The 14,413-nt window shown below is 51.2% G+C and overlaps 2 protein-coding genes across 3 annotated transcripts in view; one reads left to right on the top strand and one right to left on the bottom strand.

Annotated features, from left to right (window-relative positions):
* Positions 1-701: 701 nt before the first annotated feature.
* The window catches only part of LOC109317636 (zinc finger protein 501-like), a 32,287-nt gene continuing 18,575 nt past the window's right edge, over positions 702-14,413 (top strand). Inside the window, exons 1-3 of one of the 2 annotated variants that reach the window (XR_002103084.1) lie at positions 702-1,072; positions 1,433-4,626; positions 6,664-6,668. Coding sequence is in view for 1 of the 2 variants with exons in the window: in XM_019546441.1 (XP_019401986.1) it covers positions 1,015-1,072; positions 1,433-2,777 (1,403 nt within the window). In the remaining variant the exon portion in view is untranslated. The remainder of the gene's footprint in view (positions 1,073-1,432; positions 4,627-6,663; positions 6,669-14,413) is intronic. The other variant, XM_019546441.1, reaches the window with a different exon arrangement.
* On the bottom strand, positions 3,711-14,246 carry LOC109317632 (zinc finger protein 271-like). The gene is made up of 3 exons (XM_019546433.1): positions 13,411-14,246; positions 11,660-12,661; positions 3,711-7,663 (listed from the first exon to the last, which is right to left on the bottom strand). Exons 1-3 carry the CDS (start codon positions 13,466-13,468, stop codon positions 6,756-6,758), a joined length of 1,968 nt encoding a protein of 655 aa, XP_019401978.1. The 5' UTR covers positions 13,469-14,246; the 3' UTR covers positions 3,711-6,755.

Consider the following 14,413-nt stretch of genomic DNA (forward strand, 5'->3'; position numbering starts at 1 on the left):
GGAGCACAGCCCCCCTGACCAGGGCAGTGATGGAGAGTCCTTGACCCAGGCGGCTGAAAAATGCCCCAGGAGAAATACATGGGGCAAGAGTCCTGTGACTCCCAGGAACCAACCATCCTCCTTCCTCTTCCCCATGCAAAAGGGACTTGGAACAGCTCCTTGTATCTCTAGCGCTTTGGGTAGGGAAGGGTGCTGGGTCCCCGGTCCCAGCCTCCTGGACCTGCTGCCTCTGCTGCAGGGACTCACCTTTCTGAGGTCTCGCTTCTCCTGCAGCTGCAGCAGCCCCACCATGTAGGATTGCTGCAGTGAGCAGGGCTTTGGCAGGCGTGGTTTGCATCCCAGCTGCCCAGTGTAGTGCTATAGGAGCTTATTCAATACAGAGCCCATATACATATGTAGGCAAGCACTCATAAGCTGCTGCAAGGGTCTTATTACCCTTTTACCAAACTTAAAAGCTCTGTGCGTGTGTATATTCTTACATTTCCTACAGCAACTCCTGCAGAACTTTGCCAAGCGCCCAAAGAAAATTCCCATCACCCATTCAGTTGAAACCTTGCCCCAGCTGCAGAAAGCTGGTTGTGTTACCACTGGCTTGTGGGAGGGCAATTCACCAGGTGGCACCACTTGAGGGCTCTGGCTATTGCTCAGTGGGGGAAGATAGCTCAGGGACTGAGCAGGCAGGCAAATAGACTGGTCACTGATGGTTATTTGGCCACCTAAACCACATTTGCAGCTGGTCTAATGGCCTGATTCCAGCCTATGCTAGCTCCCTCGCCCTGAGTGCCATTGAGGGGGCTGCACTCTTCTATGCAGCAGAATAGTTGATTTCCAGGAATAAAGGGCAGTGTATATATGACCCAAGAAGATGAGTTTAAAGTTCTGGAATATTCTGTGTAATTTATGCTCAGTAAATATACAAACCCTGGTCTGGTCTGGTCTGGTCTTTCTCCCTTGAACAGGAGTTCCAGCGCTCAAGGCTAAAGCTACCTCCCTGCTGAAAGCAGAGGAAGAGCCATGGGTCCTGGGTCCCCAGGGGTCCAAGGAGCAGAGAGTCCAAGAAGCATCGTTGTAGGTGAGGAGTCGTTCAACCAGATCAGAAAACTTCCAGGGCCCCACAGGCTTCTTTAGTCCTGTCTGTCTTGGCTTGTTCGCTGTTGTTCCTTGTGTGTGCTGGGTGTTCACGACAGACATCACTTGCAGCTTCTTACCCATCCTAGCTGATATCTTGCCACTGACCCCTCCCTTTGTGGTAAGGAGTTTTCCCCTTAAAAGCCTTCTTTTCTGAGGAACTCAGGTACTGTTTGTCAATTCTACCTCAAGGATTTTTAGTTCGGTTTTAATTCTGTGAAAAACCCTTTTCCTTTCCCTTCTGAGTTTACCTTTCCCCCACACACAGTCAAGGACTCCTGTCTGGATTCTCTCTCTGTCCCAGCAGGTGACAGGGCCGTGAGTGAGACTAAGGAGGATAATCATCAGCAGAAGGATTGTGAGTATGTGGAACCACCTGGGGCAGTACTCAGACGAGCTGAAAGGGGCGCTGAGCAGAGAGAAGCTTGTGGGAACAAGAGTGGATCTCAGATGCCAAATGGAGCACCCCCCAGCAAGAGAGGCAGCAGGTCCCCTGCTCAAGGGGGGGCAGGAGCAAATAACCCTGAAGCACTTACCCTGCAGAAGAACCCCAGTGAAATGAGATCAAACCTGTGCAGTGAGTGTGGGAAAAGCTTTCTCTGGAGATCAAGGCTGATTGCTCATCAGCGGTTCCACACTGGAGAGAAACCCTACAAGTGTCATGACTGCGGGCAGAGCTTCAACAAGAGCTCTGCCCTGACCGTGCACCAGAGGATCCACACGGGCGAGAAGCCGTTCAAGTGCCCCGACTGCGGGAAGAGCTTTAATCGGAGTTCAAACCTCATCCAGCATCAGAGGATCCATGTGGAGGAGAAGCCCTACAAGTGTCAGGACTGTGAGAAAAGCTTCAACGACAGCCGGCACCTTGTCCGGCACCAGAGATCCCACTCTGGAGACAAGCCATACCAGTGCACGGACTGTGGGAAGAGCTTCAGCCAGAAATCGGATCTCAGCAGACACCGAGGAACCCACCTTGGGGAGAAACCTTTCAAATGTGCTGACTGTGAGAAGAGCTTCAGCCAGAGCTCCGATCTCATCCGACACCAGAAAACCCACACAGGAGAGAAGGCCTACCAGTGCCTTGACTGTGGGAAAATCTTCAGCCGAAGCTTGAACCTCATCACCCACCAGCGCATCCACATGGGAGACAAACCCTATCGCTGTCCCAACTGTGGGAAGACCTTCAGTCAGGAAATAGATCTCATGAGACACAGAGGAACCCACCTTGGGGAGAAACCTTTCAAATGTGCTGACTGCGAGAAGAGCTTCGGCCAGAGCTCTGACCTCATCCGACACCAGAGAACCCACTCAGGAGAAAAGCCCTACCAGTGCCCCGACTGCGGGAAAATCTTCAGCCAGAGCTCAAACCTCACCACCCACCAGCGCATCCATACAGCAGACAAGCCCTACCCGTGCCTTGACTGTGGGAAGAGCTTCAGTCAGAAATCTGATCTCATCCGGCACCAGCTCAGCCATTCTCAAGAGAAGCCCTACAAGTGCCCTGACTGCGGGAAGAGCTTCAGCCGGAGCTCAAACCTCACCACCCACCAGCGCATCCACACGGGAGACAAACCCTACCACTGCACTAACTGCGGGAAGAGCTTTGCGTACAACTCAGTTCTCATTAGACACCAGAGAATTCATCTAGGGTAGAAAACGGTGGTGCGTCTACCCAGGAGCGAAGGCTGCGCCGTTTCAGACAAACATGGTTAGAGGCCTGGATGGAAGTGATGCACTTTGGAAGTCAGAGCTGGTCGTGCAGATGGCGGTGGGGCTGAGTCAGGAATAAAGATTGTTTGTGCCCTTGTAATCTGTAAACTCTCCATCTCACAAGGCTTGTCCCTGTCCTCTGGGGTGTAAATATATGGCATCAGTCTAATGGCTTTGTAGAACTTCCCGGGAGGATGTGTGGCTTCTCATCTGGGGACCCAGGGTCTGCTGTCAGTGAACAAGATAACTGAACGTAGCAATGGAGAGCCACCTCTTACAGTAGTGGGACCTGGTGGAAAAGGAGGAAATAAAGAGGTATAAATCTTAAGTGAGCAACATAGGCAAATGCCCTGGCCCCTTGAGTACCTAAAAACACTGGTATTTCCATATTTCCCTCACCTTTCCCCTACTAACTCATACCATGCATCACTGATTAGTAAGAAACACTGACTGTTCACAAAGAAGTGCCTCAGTCCTCGGCGTCAAAAGCTGCTCAGCTGCTGGTCCCGGCGGTGGTGTAACAGCAAGGGGCAATGCGGCTGGGCAGAATGCTTCTGAAGAGGCCTGAGCTAGGCGGCCCTACCCTGGCACGGTCACTCCGGGCAGGAGAGAGGGCTGGAGCGGCAGTGTGCAGGGGCCTTGTAATAGTGCCACTCTGACTGGGGCATCAGGTTCACTTGGCACCTCTCTCGCTCTCTGATAAAATACCTAACTTCAGAGCTTTTTTTGCTGAGCCTTTTGCACCCCTCCCTCTGAGGGAAAGATCCTGGCCACTGATTGCCTCAAAGAGCTCAGATGTACTTGTGAGAGCGTGTCAAAACCCAGGGAAAAATTGTGGAGCATTTTGAAAATAGAACAAATATTTAATTTTTCCCTTTTTTGGATTTTTCTTGTGAGCTTTTTGAATAGAAAAAGATCAAAATCCTAAAACCTTCCTTTTTCTTCTCATTGCACAATGTGAAATGACAAACAGGAAGAGGTGATGAAAAACAGTGTTACAATGATCTCTCCCCATGAACAGTTATGGCATTTATTATGCACGAAAGTGCTTTATTTGAAAAATCCCCCCTCTCGATAACCACAAGCAACTCTGAAGAGGAAACTGAAGCTAAGTATGTCCCTGCAATAAAATTTTGAGGGTAGGTAGTTGTTTCCCTGAGCAGTCTTTGTTGCCAGGCTGATTCCCCTTACTTGATGTGTAACATATTACAGGGTGTTGGTGCTTTAGGCCCAGTGTCTTATAACTGTGTGTGAGGGTCTGAAGTGATGATTGGGGGGGCTCCATGGGTAAATGAGTACCTGTGAACAGAGGGACTGAAATAAGTGGCTTGGGAGACCTCTTCCAGTCCAATGTTTCTTTCATATGAGAGGTCCCAGCTTAGAGGACTGCACACGCTGCCCTCACATCACAAAGGAAACCTTGGAGTCAGAAGTTTACAGTTATCTTGTTTTTTTATTACTTTTGACATGGGAAAGACTAGCTCAGTGTCCCCCTCATTTGCTGCAATTTCCCTGCACAGTATCATCCTCTCCAGCCCCTTAGATTGTATGCTTGCTACCCAGTCTGCCTTCTTTCAGCTCTCGCCCTCTCTGCTTCCTTTCCCCATCCTAGTTCTTTGGTGGAAATGTTGCCTTTCCCACCTTGCGACCCTGAAGCCCATCTGCATCATAGCAGACCATTCAAGAGTGACACCATGAAAACGTGTTACCTCCTTGCTCCTGCTCTGTTTGCATCCAATGTCACAAAACATACCAGCATTGTAGAGCACCACTGTGCATGCACCAACAGTGCAGAAGGGACCCCAAGCTCCTACCTCCTGTAGCAGTGCTCAGCTCACTGAGCCACAATGCTTCTGACTGTCCCTCTCCTGGCCCCACATATCTTCCCCTCCTGCCTGCCCAGTGGGCCAGCTTCAACCGGAAGGGGGTGGGGGGGATGAGGGGAGATGGTACTTCGGGCAATGCCTAGCTTATGGCTTAGTGGTTACAGCACTTTGCTAGGAAGTAAGCAGGTTGAAACCTCCTCTGGCTGGGCAGGGCCTGCAGCCTGGGCAGGTGCTTTACTGCTGGGTTTTTGCTAGACTGGGCTGCTTCCTCCTCCACCACAAATTCCCAGAAAGTCCTGTTCCACCAGTGGCGGAAATAGGATCTCAAATCTGTGGGAGTGCTGAATACAGCATTTACAAAGTGAAGCCAGAAGTAACTAGATGTGTAAAAATGAAATAGCTTATGCCCTGGGAATGCCCCCGAATGGATGCTTTTATCCTCATGTTTTACAAAGACATTAAATGCAGCCTTTTGGGTTTTACATGAACCATTCAGAAACAGCCTTGGATTCTCTACAGTAGAGCAGGTTGCAAATGTTCCAGCTGGTGTGTTTCCATGACAAATGTTGACTTGGCTGAATCAAAACTTTTCAGGGGGATGCAGCAATTTCATCAGAAATCTTTACAAGAAATTTTTAAAATATTTTATTTCAACCTTATTGTTCCATTGCTGTGCTCTGCTCTGTTAGCCAACATGAAAAGAAAACAACCATAGCAAAATACAATGTTTGAATAAAATCAAAATAAGATCTTTGTGAATATTTTATTTTGTGAAAAATTTGGAGAAGTCTACATTATGTCCTGGTTTATGACAAAGGAACATTTAAAAAATGAAGTTTCTGATACTATAAGAATTCAGATTTTAATCCAACTCTCGTCTTTAGAAAGGTGCAATGTAATCAATTGTCTTCCTGTTCTGGTTAGAAATAGTTGAAACTAAACCTAAGGGCCAGATAATTTCAGCTGATGCAGCTAAAAGGCATCTTATCTTGCCATTTTCTGCTACAGATCTCACCAGTTTTAATTGCAATGGACCCACAGGAAAAGTGAGGCCAGTGTGTTTTACCCCTTTTTTCTACTTCATGTTTGTAAGAAGGTCAACAATAACATGAGCAAAAAAACTGATGAGGTTATTTGATCCAGCTAGGGTGCCACAGAGCAATGACCTTCAGTCAAATAGTTTGTTTGACATTTACCCACTTGTTTTTTTAACATTGTGTTGTAGACTCTGCCAAGAGACTCTTGATAGTCACCTCCATGCCCTTTGCCGGCAGCTGCTGCCCCCCTGTCCACCCATTCACCCACCCACCAATGTATCTGCTTCAGTTTGCTGCACCAGTGAGTGAGGTTGCAAGAAGGTCCTTGACCTAACAATGCTCTGGGAATGGGGAGAGTACAAGTACTTTGGAGAAACCCATGGAAAGCAAGTGCCCTTAATACCACTGCTGCACAGATTTCAGCCTGGGGCTGCCTGCAAGGATGACCAGCCAGAGAGACAAAAGGACACTAGCAGGACTGGCTAACAAAAGGGTCAGGTATGTCCACTGCTGCTTGGGTACCAAACAGGCCATGTGCCTCTACTCCAAGGAACTTGGTGCAACTGGTGAAGGATGCCAGCATGAAGCCTATTGTTGAGAGGTCAACCTTAGGTAGGAAGCTGATGATAGCTATGTCAGCATCCTGGAGAAGATAGGGTAAAAAAGTATGGAAAAGAGCAACATTTTGGATCATAAAAGCCAGTTTCAAGTCATACTTTTAGGATATGTCTAGATGGGACAATAGACCAAAATAACGGTCCTAGGATAACTGCTCTACTGGATCTGTTCTACCATAATTTTCAGGAAGATCACCTTTGAATCCACATCTGGAGTTAATCTGGACTTAACTTTTGCTTACTCTAGAATACTTTCACTGCCTGCACAATCAGGTCAACTGATGTAAGCTAGAGTGTGGACAGGGCCTGATGGACTTCAGCTAAGCAGAAATACACCTGGTTCAGACCATGTTCATGCAGGGTCAGGCCCAAGGTCAGGGTCACTCCTTAGTTAAAGGGACACAGAGAGGCCTGTATGCCATATAGGCTGGAGTGCCTCACAGAGAACAATCCCTAGGCTTCATCCCTCCCTCCAGGGGTAAGTTGAAAGGTCTCCCCCCAAGGTGGGTCCTCTGGTGGGCAAAAAGGTTGGACTTCTGGATGAAGCCCTTCCCGCAGTCAGGGCACACGTAGGGCTTCTCGCCTGTGTGGATGCGCTGATGCCAGCTCAGGTTGGAGCTCTGTGGGAAGCTCTTCCCGCAGTCGGGGCACTTGTAGGGGTTCTCGTCCGTGTGGGTGCGCTGGTGGGAGGCCAGGCTGGAGCTGTAGCGGAAGCGCTTCCCGCAGTCAGGGCAGGCATAGGGCCGCCCTTCCAGGTGGGTGCGTTCGTGCGAGACGAGGCTGGCAATCTGGATGAAGCCCTTGCCACACTCAGGGCACTTGTAGGGGCGCTCGCCCGTGTGGATGCGCTGGTGGGTCATGAGGTTGGAGCTCTGGCTGAAGCTCTTCCCGCAGTCGGGGCAGGGGTAGGGCTTCTCCCCGCCGTGCGTGCTCTGGTGCCGGATCAGGTTGGAGCTCTGGCTGAAGGCCTTCCCGCAGCACGCGCATTTGTAGGGCTGCTGCCCCGTGTGTGTGCGCTGGTGTGTGATAAGCGTGGAGCTCCGGTTGAAGCTCTTCCCACAGTCAGGGCAGATGAAGGGCTTGTCCCCTGTGTGCGCCAGCTGGTGGCGCAGGAAGCCCGAGCTGTTTTTGAAGCACTTGGTGCAGTCGGGGCATTTGTAGGGTCTCTCCCCCGTGTGCACGCGCTGGTGAATCACCAGGTTCAGGCTGCGGCTGAATCTCTTCCCACACTCGTCGCACTTGTACGGCTTCTCCCGGGTGCTGTTGTGGCTCCTTTGGTGCACGCTGAGGGCTGAGCTGCAGGGGAAGCTCTGGCCACACTTCCCGCATGTGGCCGCTTGCTCCTCTGAGGCCTTTCTCTGCTGGGCAGATTCACTGAGGCTCTTCACCCCTCTTCGCCCTCGAGTGGATGTATCCCATCTCCCCTCCTCTCTCTTTCCTTTGTACTGACTCTGACAGGTTTCGCTCAGGTCAGGGCTTTGGGAACTGTCTTTACCTCTTTGCAAAACCATCCTGTGCAGTTCCACGTGCTCAAAACCTCCCTGCTGGGGATTGTCTTCCTTGTTCTCACTCACTATCCCATCACCTGCTGGGGCAGAGAGAGGATCCAGCAGGAGTCAGAGGTTAACCTTTGAGAAGAAAACTAACTGAAAAGCCTCCTAGTTGCAAAGGAGGAAATCAGGCTGCAGATCTCTCTTTCTCCAGTCCCCGTGGTCCAGGACCAGAAAGGCAGTGCTGCATGGGGGGCACAGACAGACTTCTGGAGATGTGCGTGGAGGGTGAAGAGCATGCCTGGCTGGGGTGGGAGCTCTGTGGGGATGATGTGAGAGGTCTGGGGTCCATCCCAGCCATAGGAGCAGAACAGCAGGATCTTGAGTAGAGGGCAGGCAGAGTGGGGGAGCAAAGCAGAGGACTGAGAGGGCTCAGTTGCCAGAGGTCATGGCTGGAACAGTGCTATGAGGAGCAGGACCCTGTGTGGCAGCGAGGGCAGCAGCTCTGGGACTCACAGACCCCCGGGGAGCAGAGATGGGTGCAGAGGAGCCGTCCGTGCAGAGTCCCTGTGCTACCTGCCCCAGCGCTTCCCCCCAGTGTCTCTCTCCATTATCTGGAGCCTCCAGCTCGGGAGCTGGTGTCAGCAGAGCCTGGGACTGCCCCGGGGACTGGTTCCAGCCACCAGAGAAAGCCCCCACTTGGGCTGAGCACTGAGGGGTGTTGATGAAGGACTCCCCACAGCACAGACTGTGGCAGCCTCAGCCGCTCAGCCTGGGATCACAATGGAGGAGGCAGCAGCAGCATCTAAAGCAGGACGCTCAACATCCTGAGCAGACAGCGGAGAGAGCTGCCTCCGCTCTACCAGCTGCAGCCAGAGCCCTCTAGTGTCAGTGGGCACCATCTCATTGCTCCTTTCCTTGCTGCAATCACTCCCACCAGCAGCAGCTTGGTACCTCTCATCGCAGCACAGGCCCCCAGGCATCCCTGCAGGCAGGGTAGCAAGTCTTTCTCTGCTTTGGACCCCCTGGCCTGTAACTGGTCCCACGTTCCCTCCCAGCCTCCATCCACCCCATGCCCTGGGGTAATCTACTCCCTTACCCTTGCTGCCAACTTGGCTCTTCGTCTAAGAGTTGACATTTGTCGTGACAGCCAAAGCATTAAAAAAGGAGCTGAGACTTCAGCCTTCTCTGCCTCATCCTTTATTAGCTTCCACAGTATACAACTCAGTCCTTTTGAAGGTGGTCCATGAGGAAACAGAGGGGAAGATATGTGGGGCTGGGAGGAGAGAAACACTCAGAAGGGCTGTGGGTCAGCAAGGGTCCCCTCCCAGGGTCCCCTCCACACTGCTCTCAGTCTGAGGTGTGCCTGTTGGTGCACACACAGGGTTGCTCTAACCACAGTCATGCTACATTTTGTGACATTTGGTGTACGCAGAGGAGTGGGTGGGAGGTATGTGCTTTCATGGTGTCACTCTAAAATAGCCTCATGTGATGCAGACAGGTCTCAGGGTCACAAGGCAGGAGAAACAACATGCCCCCAAAAGAACGTGAATGGGCCCTCTCTCCAGCAGAGGAAAGGGAGCAGGGAGGGAGAGAGCTGAAGGGAAGCAGAAATGGATAGGAAGGGTACGCTGAAGGGGCTGGAAAGGATGATGCCACACAGGGAAATCAGAGCAAGTTGGCAGGAGGCTGAGCTTGTCTCTACTGTCAAAGGCATGAAAAAAATTGTGAATGTCTGACTCAGAAGCTTCGTTTGTGGCTTAAGAGTAGCTTGTGCCATCCTCTACCCTGGGTCCTTCCCATGAAAAATCATGGGTCCGAAAGGGGCCTCCTGGGCCGCTCAGGACAGTCCCTCTGTTCAGCGGTAATCCCAAGGAATTACCTATGGGGAAACCCGAGGCAAACCCAATCGATCTCCAAAATAGCCACTTCCAACCCTCACACACAATTATAAGGTGCAGTACCCAATACGCCAACACCACTCTGTAATATGCCATAGGTGAAAGCAGGGGAAAGGAGAGACTGCCAATGCCCTGCTGCTGCAGGGACAGAGAAGTCATTCGTCATTATACATTCAGAAGATACTAGGAAATGGTCTGCCTGATGCTACAACGGAAGGGAAAAAATCCTCACAGCCCTTGACAATCTGACTTAGGGGGGATTCCTTCCACGCGCCCGTTCTGGCAATCAGGAGGCCCTGAGCAGAAGAGCAAGATCCTTTGGCTTGGAGCCTCGGAGTTGCTGAGCATTGCCGGGGCTCGCAAGCAGCGCGCACAAAGCAAGATTGCGGAAAATCTGACCCGTTGATCATGAGCCCTGAGTGACTAGATTTCCCTGAGGAGTCCTGAGGGATGTGCTGGGGATATCAAGTAAAGACAGCTGGTGTGACAAAAAAGACAAACGGGGGGGAGAGGGGCAGAGGGGCAGGGGTTAGCATGGGAGAAGACAAGCAGCCTCAAAATCTTATTGCAGCAGCATGTTTGGCTTCAGCTTTCTCTTCAGACAGTTACTTTTGGTTATTGTGAGAGGGCATTTCTCAAACAAAACAAGTTTTAATTGAAAATAAATGCCGTATCAATTGGGGGGGGGGTGTTTTTCATCAACACTTCCTGTTTGTTGTTTCAAACTTTTAAGAAAAAAATTGGACTTCCTAGAATTTTTCCTTTTAACTTCTGAAAAGTTTGCAAGACAATACAACCCCCCCCCCCCGGAAAAATAAAACTTTCTTTTTTTATTTTAATTTTCAAAATGTTTCACAATTTTCCTTCCAGTTTTGACCCACTCTCATAAGTGCATCTGAGCTCTTGACATCAGGGCCTTTTTCCCAGAGGAAGGGGCACAAAAGGCTCAGAAGAGATAGCTCTGAAGTTAGATAGCTTCACAGAGAAAGAAAGACCAAGAGAGATCCCACATTATCCTGAAGCCCCAGTCAGAGCGGCACCACCTGATGCCAACACAAGGCCCCAGTACACCGCCACTCTGGATCTCTCTTCTGCTTGGAGTGACCCTGCCAGGACAGGGCCAGCCATCCCAGCTCTCTCAAGAAGCATGTTGCCCAGCCGCATGCCCCTGGCTCTTTCACCACCACAGAGATGAGGAGCGTAGCAGCTTCTGACACTGAAGTCTGAGGCACTTCATCTGCGGTCATGATCCGTCAGCATTTCTCACTAGTCATTGATGTGGCAGGAATTAGTGGGGTGATGGAGATAAGTCCGTTGGGCACAATAGGTGGCTTTAGGAGCCCACAGGGGCATAGCATTTGTTTAATGGTGTTCCTCTCTCATCCATTCTACCATTTCCTTTTCAATCTGCCCCTCCTACATCCTCCTTTTTCAGCACCTTTATAGAAAGTGATCAGCCTACATTGCCAGTGTGGGTGACTTGACTCTCTCATCTGTCTACCAGCCCTTCCAGATGCCTCTCGCTAAGGTAACAGGTCATTCTCCATTCCTGTGTTAAGTTCTCTTGCCGTCAGAGCAGAGGCACTGGGCCCCCGGGTGGGAAAATACACGTCCTCTGGCAGAATAACTGACTTTTTCTCTGCAAGGGAAGCCCTTACCATTAGACTCACATCTTATGTTCACACCCCAAACACAATCCCCTTGTGCCAGAATAAATGGACAAGCTTTTAGAGATGGAGGTTTACAGATTACAAAGGCACCAATGTTCTTTATTCCTGGCCCAGTCCCACGGCCATCTCAGCGACCAGCGGGAACCTACAGCCATCGCAGTGACCGTGCTGGAACCCTAACTTCCAGCGTGCGTCACTCCAGTGCAACCTTCAAACCACATTTAACTGAATGGGGCAACCCCAGAAGTGCTGTCAGGTGGAAGCACCACTGTTTTCTAACGTAAGTGGATGCTCTGGTGTCTAATCAGTGCTGAGCTGCGAGCAAAGCTCTTCTCACACTCAGAGCATTTGAAAGGTTTCTCCTTGAGGTGGGTTCCTCTGTGTCTGCTCAGATCTGATTTCTGACTGAAGCTTTTCCCACAGTCCAGGCAGCAGTAGGGTTTGTCTCCCGTGTGGATGCGCTGGTGGGTGGTGAGGTTTGAGCTCTGGCTGAAGATTTTCCCACAGTCGGGGCACTTGTAGGGCTTTTCTCCTGAGTGGCTGAGCTGGTGTCGGATGAGATCGGAGCTCTGGCTGAAGCCCTTTTCACAGTCAGCGCATTTAAAAGGTTTCTCCCCAAGGTGAGTTCCTCGGTGTCTCGTGAGATCCGATTTCTGGCTGAAGCTCTTCCCACAGTCCGTGCACTGGTATGGCTTGTCTCCAGAGTGGGATCTCTGGTGCCGGACAAGGTGCCGGCTGTCGTTAAAGCTTTTCTCACAGTCCTGACACTTGTAGGGCGTCTCCTCTGTGTGGATCCTTTGGTGTTGGATGAGGTTTGAACTCTGAGTGAAGCTCTTCCCGCAGTCGGGGCACTTGAACGGCTTCTCGCCTGTGTGGATCCTCTGGTGTACGGTCAGGGCAGAGCTCTCATTGAAGCTCTGCCCACAGTCATGACATTTATAGGGTTTCTCTCCGGTGTGGAGTCGCTGATGTGTAATAAGCCTTGATCTCCAGCGGAAGCTTTTCCCACACTCGCTGCACAGGTTTGGTCTCGTCCCACTCGGGTTCCTCCGCAAAGTAAATGCTTCAAAATTATTCACTCCTTGCCCCCTGCGAGCAGGGAGGCTGCTGCCTCTTTTGCTGCAGTTTGCTCCATTTGGCATCAGTGGCTCACTCTCATTTCCACAAGCTTCTCCCTGCCCAGGACTCTGAGCAATGTCTTCTTCAGCTCTTCCCAATACTGTCCCACGTGGTTCCTGCTGAGCGTCCTCCTCCTCACTCTTACTCATGGCCTTGGCACCTGCTGGAACCAAAGGAGAATGGTGAGAGGAGTCTCTGGCTGTGTGCAGGGGGGAACCGCAGAAGAAAGGGAAGAAAATGGGTTTGTGGTAAAATTAAAACAGTCCAAAAAACCCTGAGCTAGAGTTCATAAACAAGACCTGGGTTCCTGAAAAAAGAGCCTTTGAGGGGAAAACGTTTTACCTATGCACACACAGGCCACGTTCATACGAGTGCGGCCGTGGGGTATGCGACGCTCCCACATGGGAATTCCACCCATGCAAAAAAAAAGCAGTGGCGCACATGGGAGTAGCACGTGGCACTCAAAGCTGGAGCTACACTCCAGCTGCCAGCCAGGTTCGGAGCAGCAGGATCACCATGGCTGCAGTCCCAGGAGGCCCTTAGGACCCCAGGTAAGGCCACTGGCCCTCAGGACCCTAGTGCTGACCCCAGCCTCCCCTACCGCACCTGGGGTAATCTGCCACGCATCGGAGGGTGCATGGCACAGGCATTCCCTAGGGACAACTAGTGGTGGCACAAGGTGTCCCACTGCTAGTTGTCCCTAGGGAACCAAACGTCCGCGCTCACGAGGACGCAGCCACAGAGATGGGCCAGTGGCCAGATATCAATTAGGATGAGTAAGAATCCAGGAGCGATGTCTACCATGAACACCCAACACACACAGGTAACAACAGCGAACAAGCCAAAACAGGCAGAGCTAGAGGAGCCCATGGGACCTTGGAAAGTTTCTGAATTGTTTGAACAACTCCTCATCTATAGGGATGCTTTTTGGGCTTTCTGCTCTTTGGACCCCTGGAGACCCAGCACCCATGGCTCCTCCTCTCCTTACAGCCAGGTTACATCAGCTTTGGGTACTGGAACAGGGAAGAAAGACGAGACCAGACCAGACCAGGGTTTGATACATATTTGCTGAGCATGAATTACACAGACTGTTTCAGGACATTCAGCTCATCTTTTGGGTCGCACTGCACTGCCCTTTATTTTTGGAAATCACCTGGTGTACGGCACTAACACAGGTGTGGCTCCCTCAATGGCACCCCCCAGTGGGGGAGTCAGCACAGGCTGGAATCATGCCCCTAGACCTGCTAAACATGGTTCAGGTGACATTGCCAAAGGCCATCAGTGCCCAGTCTATCTGCCTTCTCAGTCCCTGAGCATCACGAATGAATGGAAATGAGCTGGTGTTAGACAAACATTTTTCTGCAGCTGGTTTGCACTGAATGTACAGAGGGATGTTTCTGTGCATGCTTGGCAAGGTTATAAATGTACTGGGGGTCACCAAGCGATTCCTGTAGGAAATGCAAGAATATCCACATGCCCAGGGAAGTGAATACATTTGGTAGAAGGGTAAAATGATGCTTGCAACAGCTTATGAATTCATGCCTACATATGCATATGAGCTCTGTAGCAAATATGCATATGGTTTCCTATGAAGCAGCACTACACTGGGCAGCTGGGATGCAAACCATGCCTGCCAAAGCCCTGCTCACTGCAGCAATCCTACATGGTGGGGCTGCTGCAGCTGCAGGAGAAGCATGACCTCAGAAAGGTGAGTCCCTGCAGCAGAGGCAGCAGCTCCAGGAGGCTGGGACCTGGGACCCAGCACCCTTCCCTACCCAAAGCGCTAGAGATACAAGGAGCTGTTCCAAGTCCCTTTTGCATGGGGAAGAGGAAGGAGGATGGTTGGTTCCTGGGAGTCACAGGACTCTTGCCCCATGTATTTCTCCTGGGGCATTTTTCAGCCGCCTGGGTCAAG

This window comes from Crocodylus porosus, unplaced genomic scaffold (genome assembly GCF_001723895.1).
Source record: "Crocodylus porosus isolate Cpor-Errol unplaced genomic scaffold, CroPor_comp1, whole genome shotgun sequence".
Classification (NCBI taxonomy): domain Eukaryota; kingdom Metazoa; phylum Chordata; order Crocodylia; family Crocodylidae; genus Crocodylus; species Crocodylus porosus.

What these genes read in the sequence shown, in the direction of transcription:
- LOC109317632 (XM_019546433.1), bottom strand. Translation starts at nt 13,468, where the DNA reads ATGGGTGCTGGGTCTCCAGGGGTCCAAAGAGCAGAAAGCCCAAAAAGC. An exon ending in CCCAAAAAGCATCCCTATAG is followed by an intron (nt 12,662 to 13,410) that starts ATGAGGAGTTGT and finishes CTTTGGTTCCAG; the next exon opens with CAGGTGCCAAGGCCATGAGT. An exon ending in ACACCAGAGCATCCACTTAC is followed by an intron (nt 7,664 to 11,659) that starts GTTAGAAAACAG and finishes GAAAGGCCTCAG; the next exon opens with AGGAGCAAGCGGCCACATGC.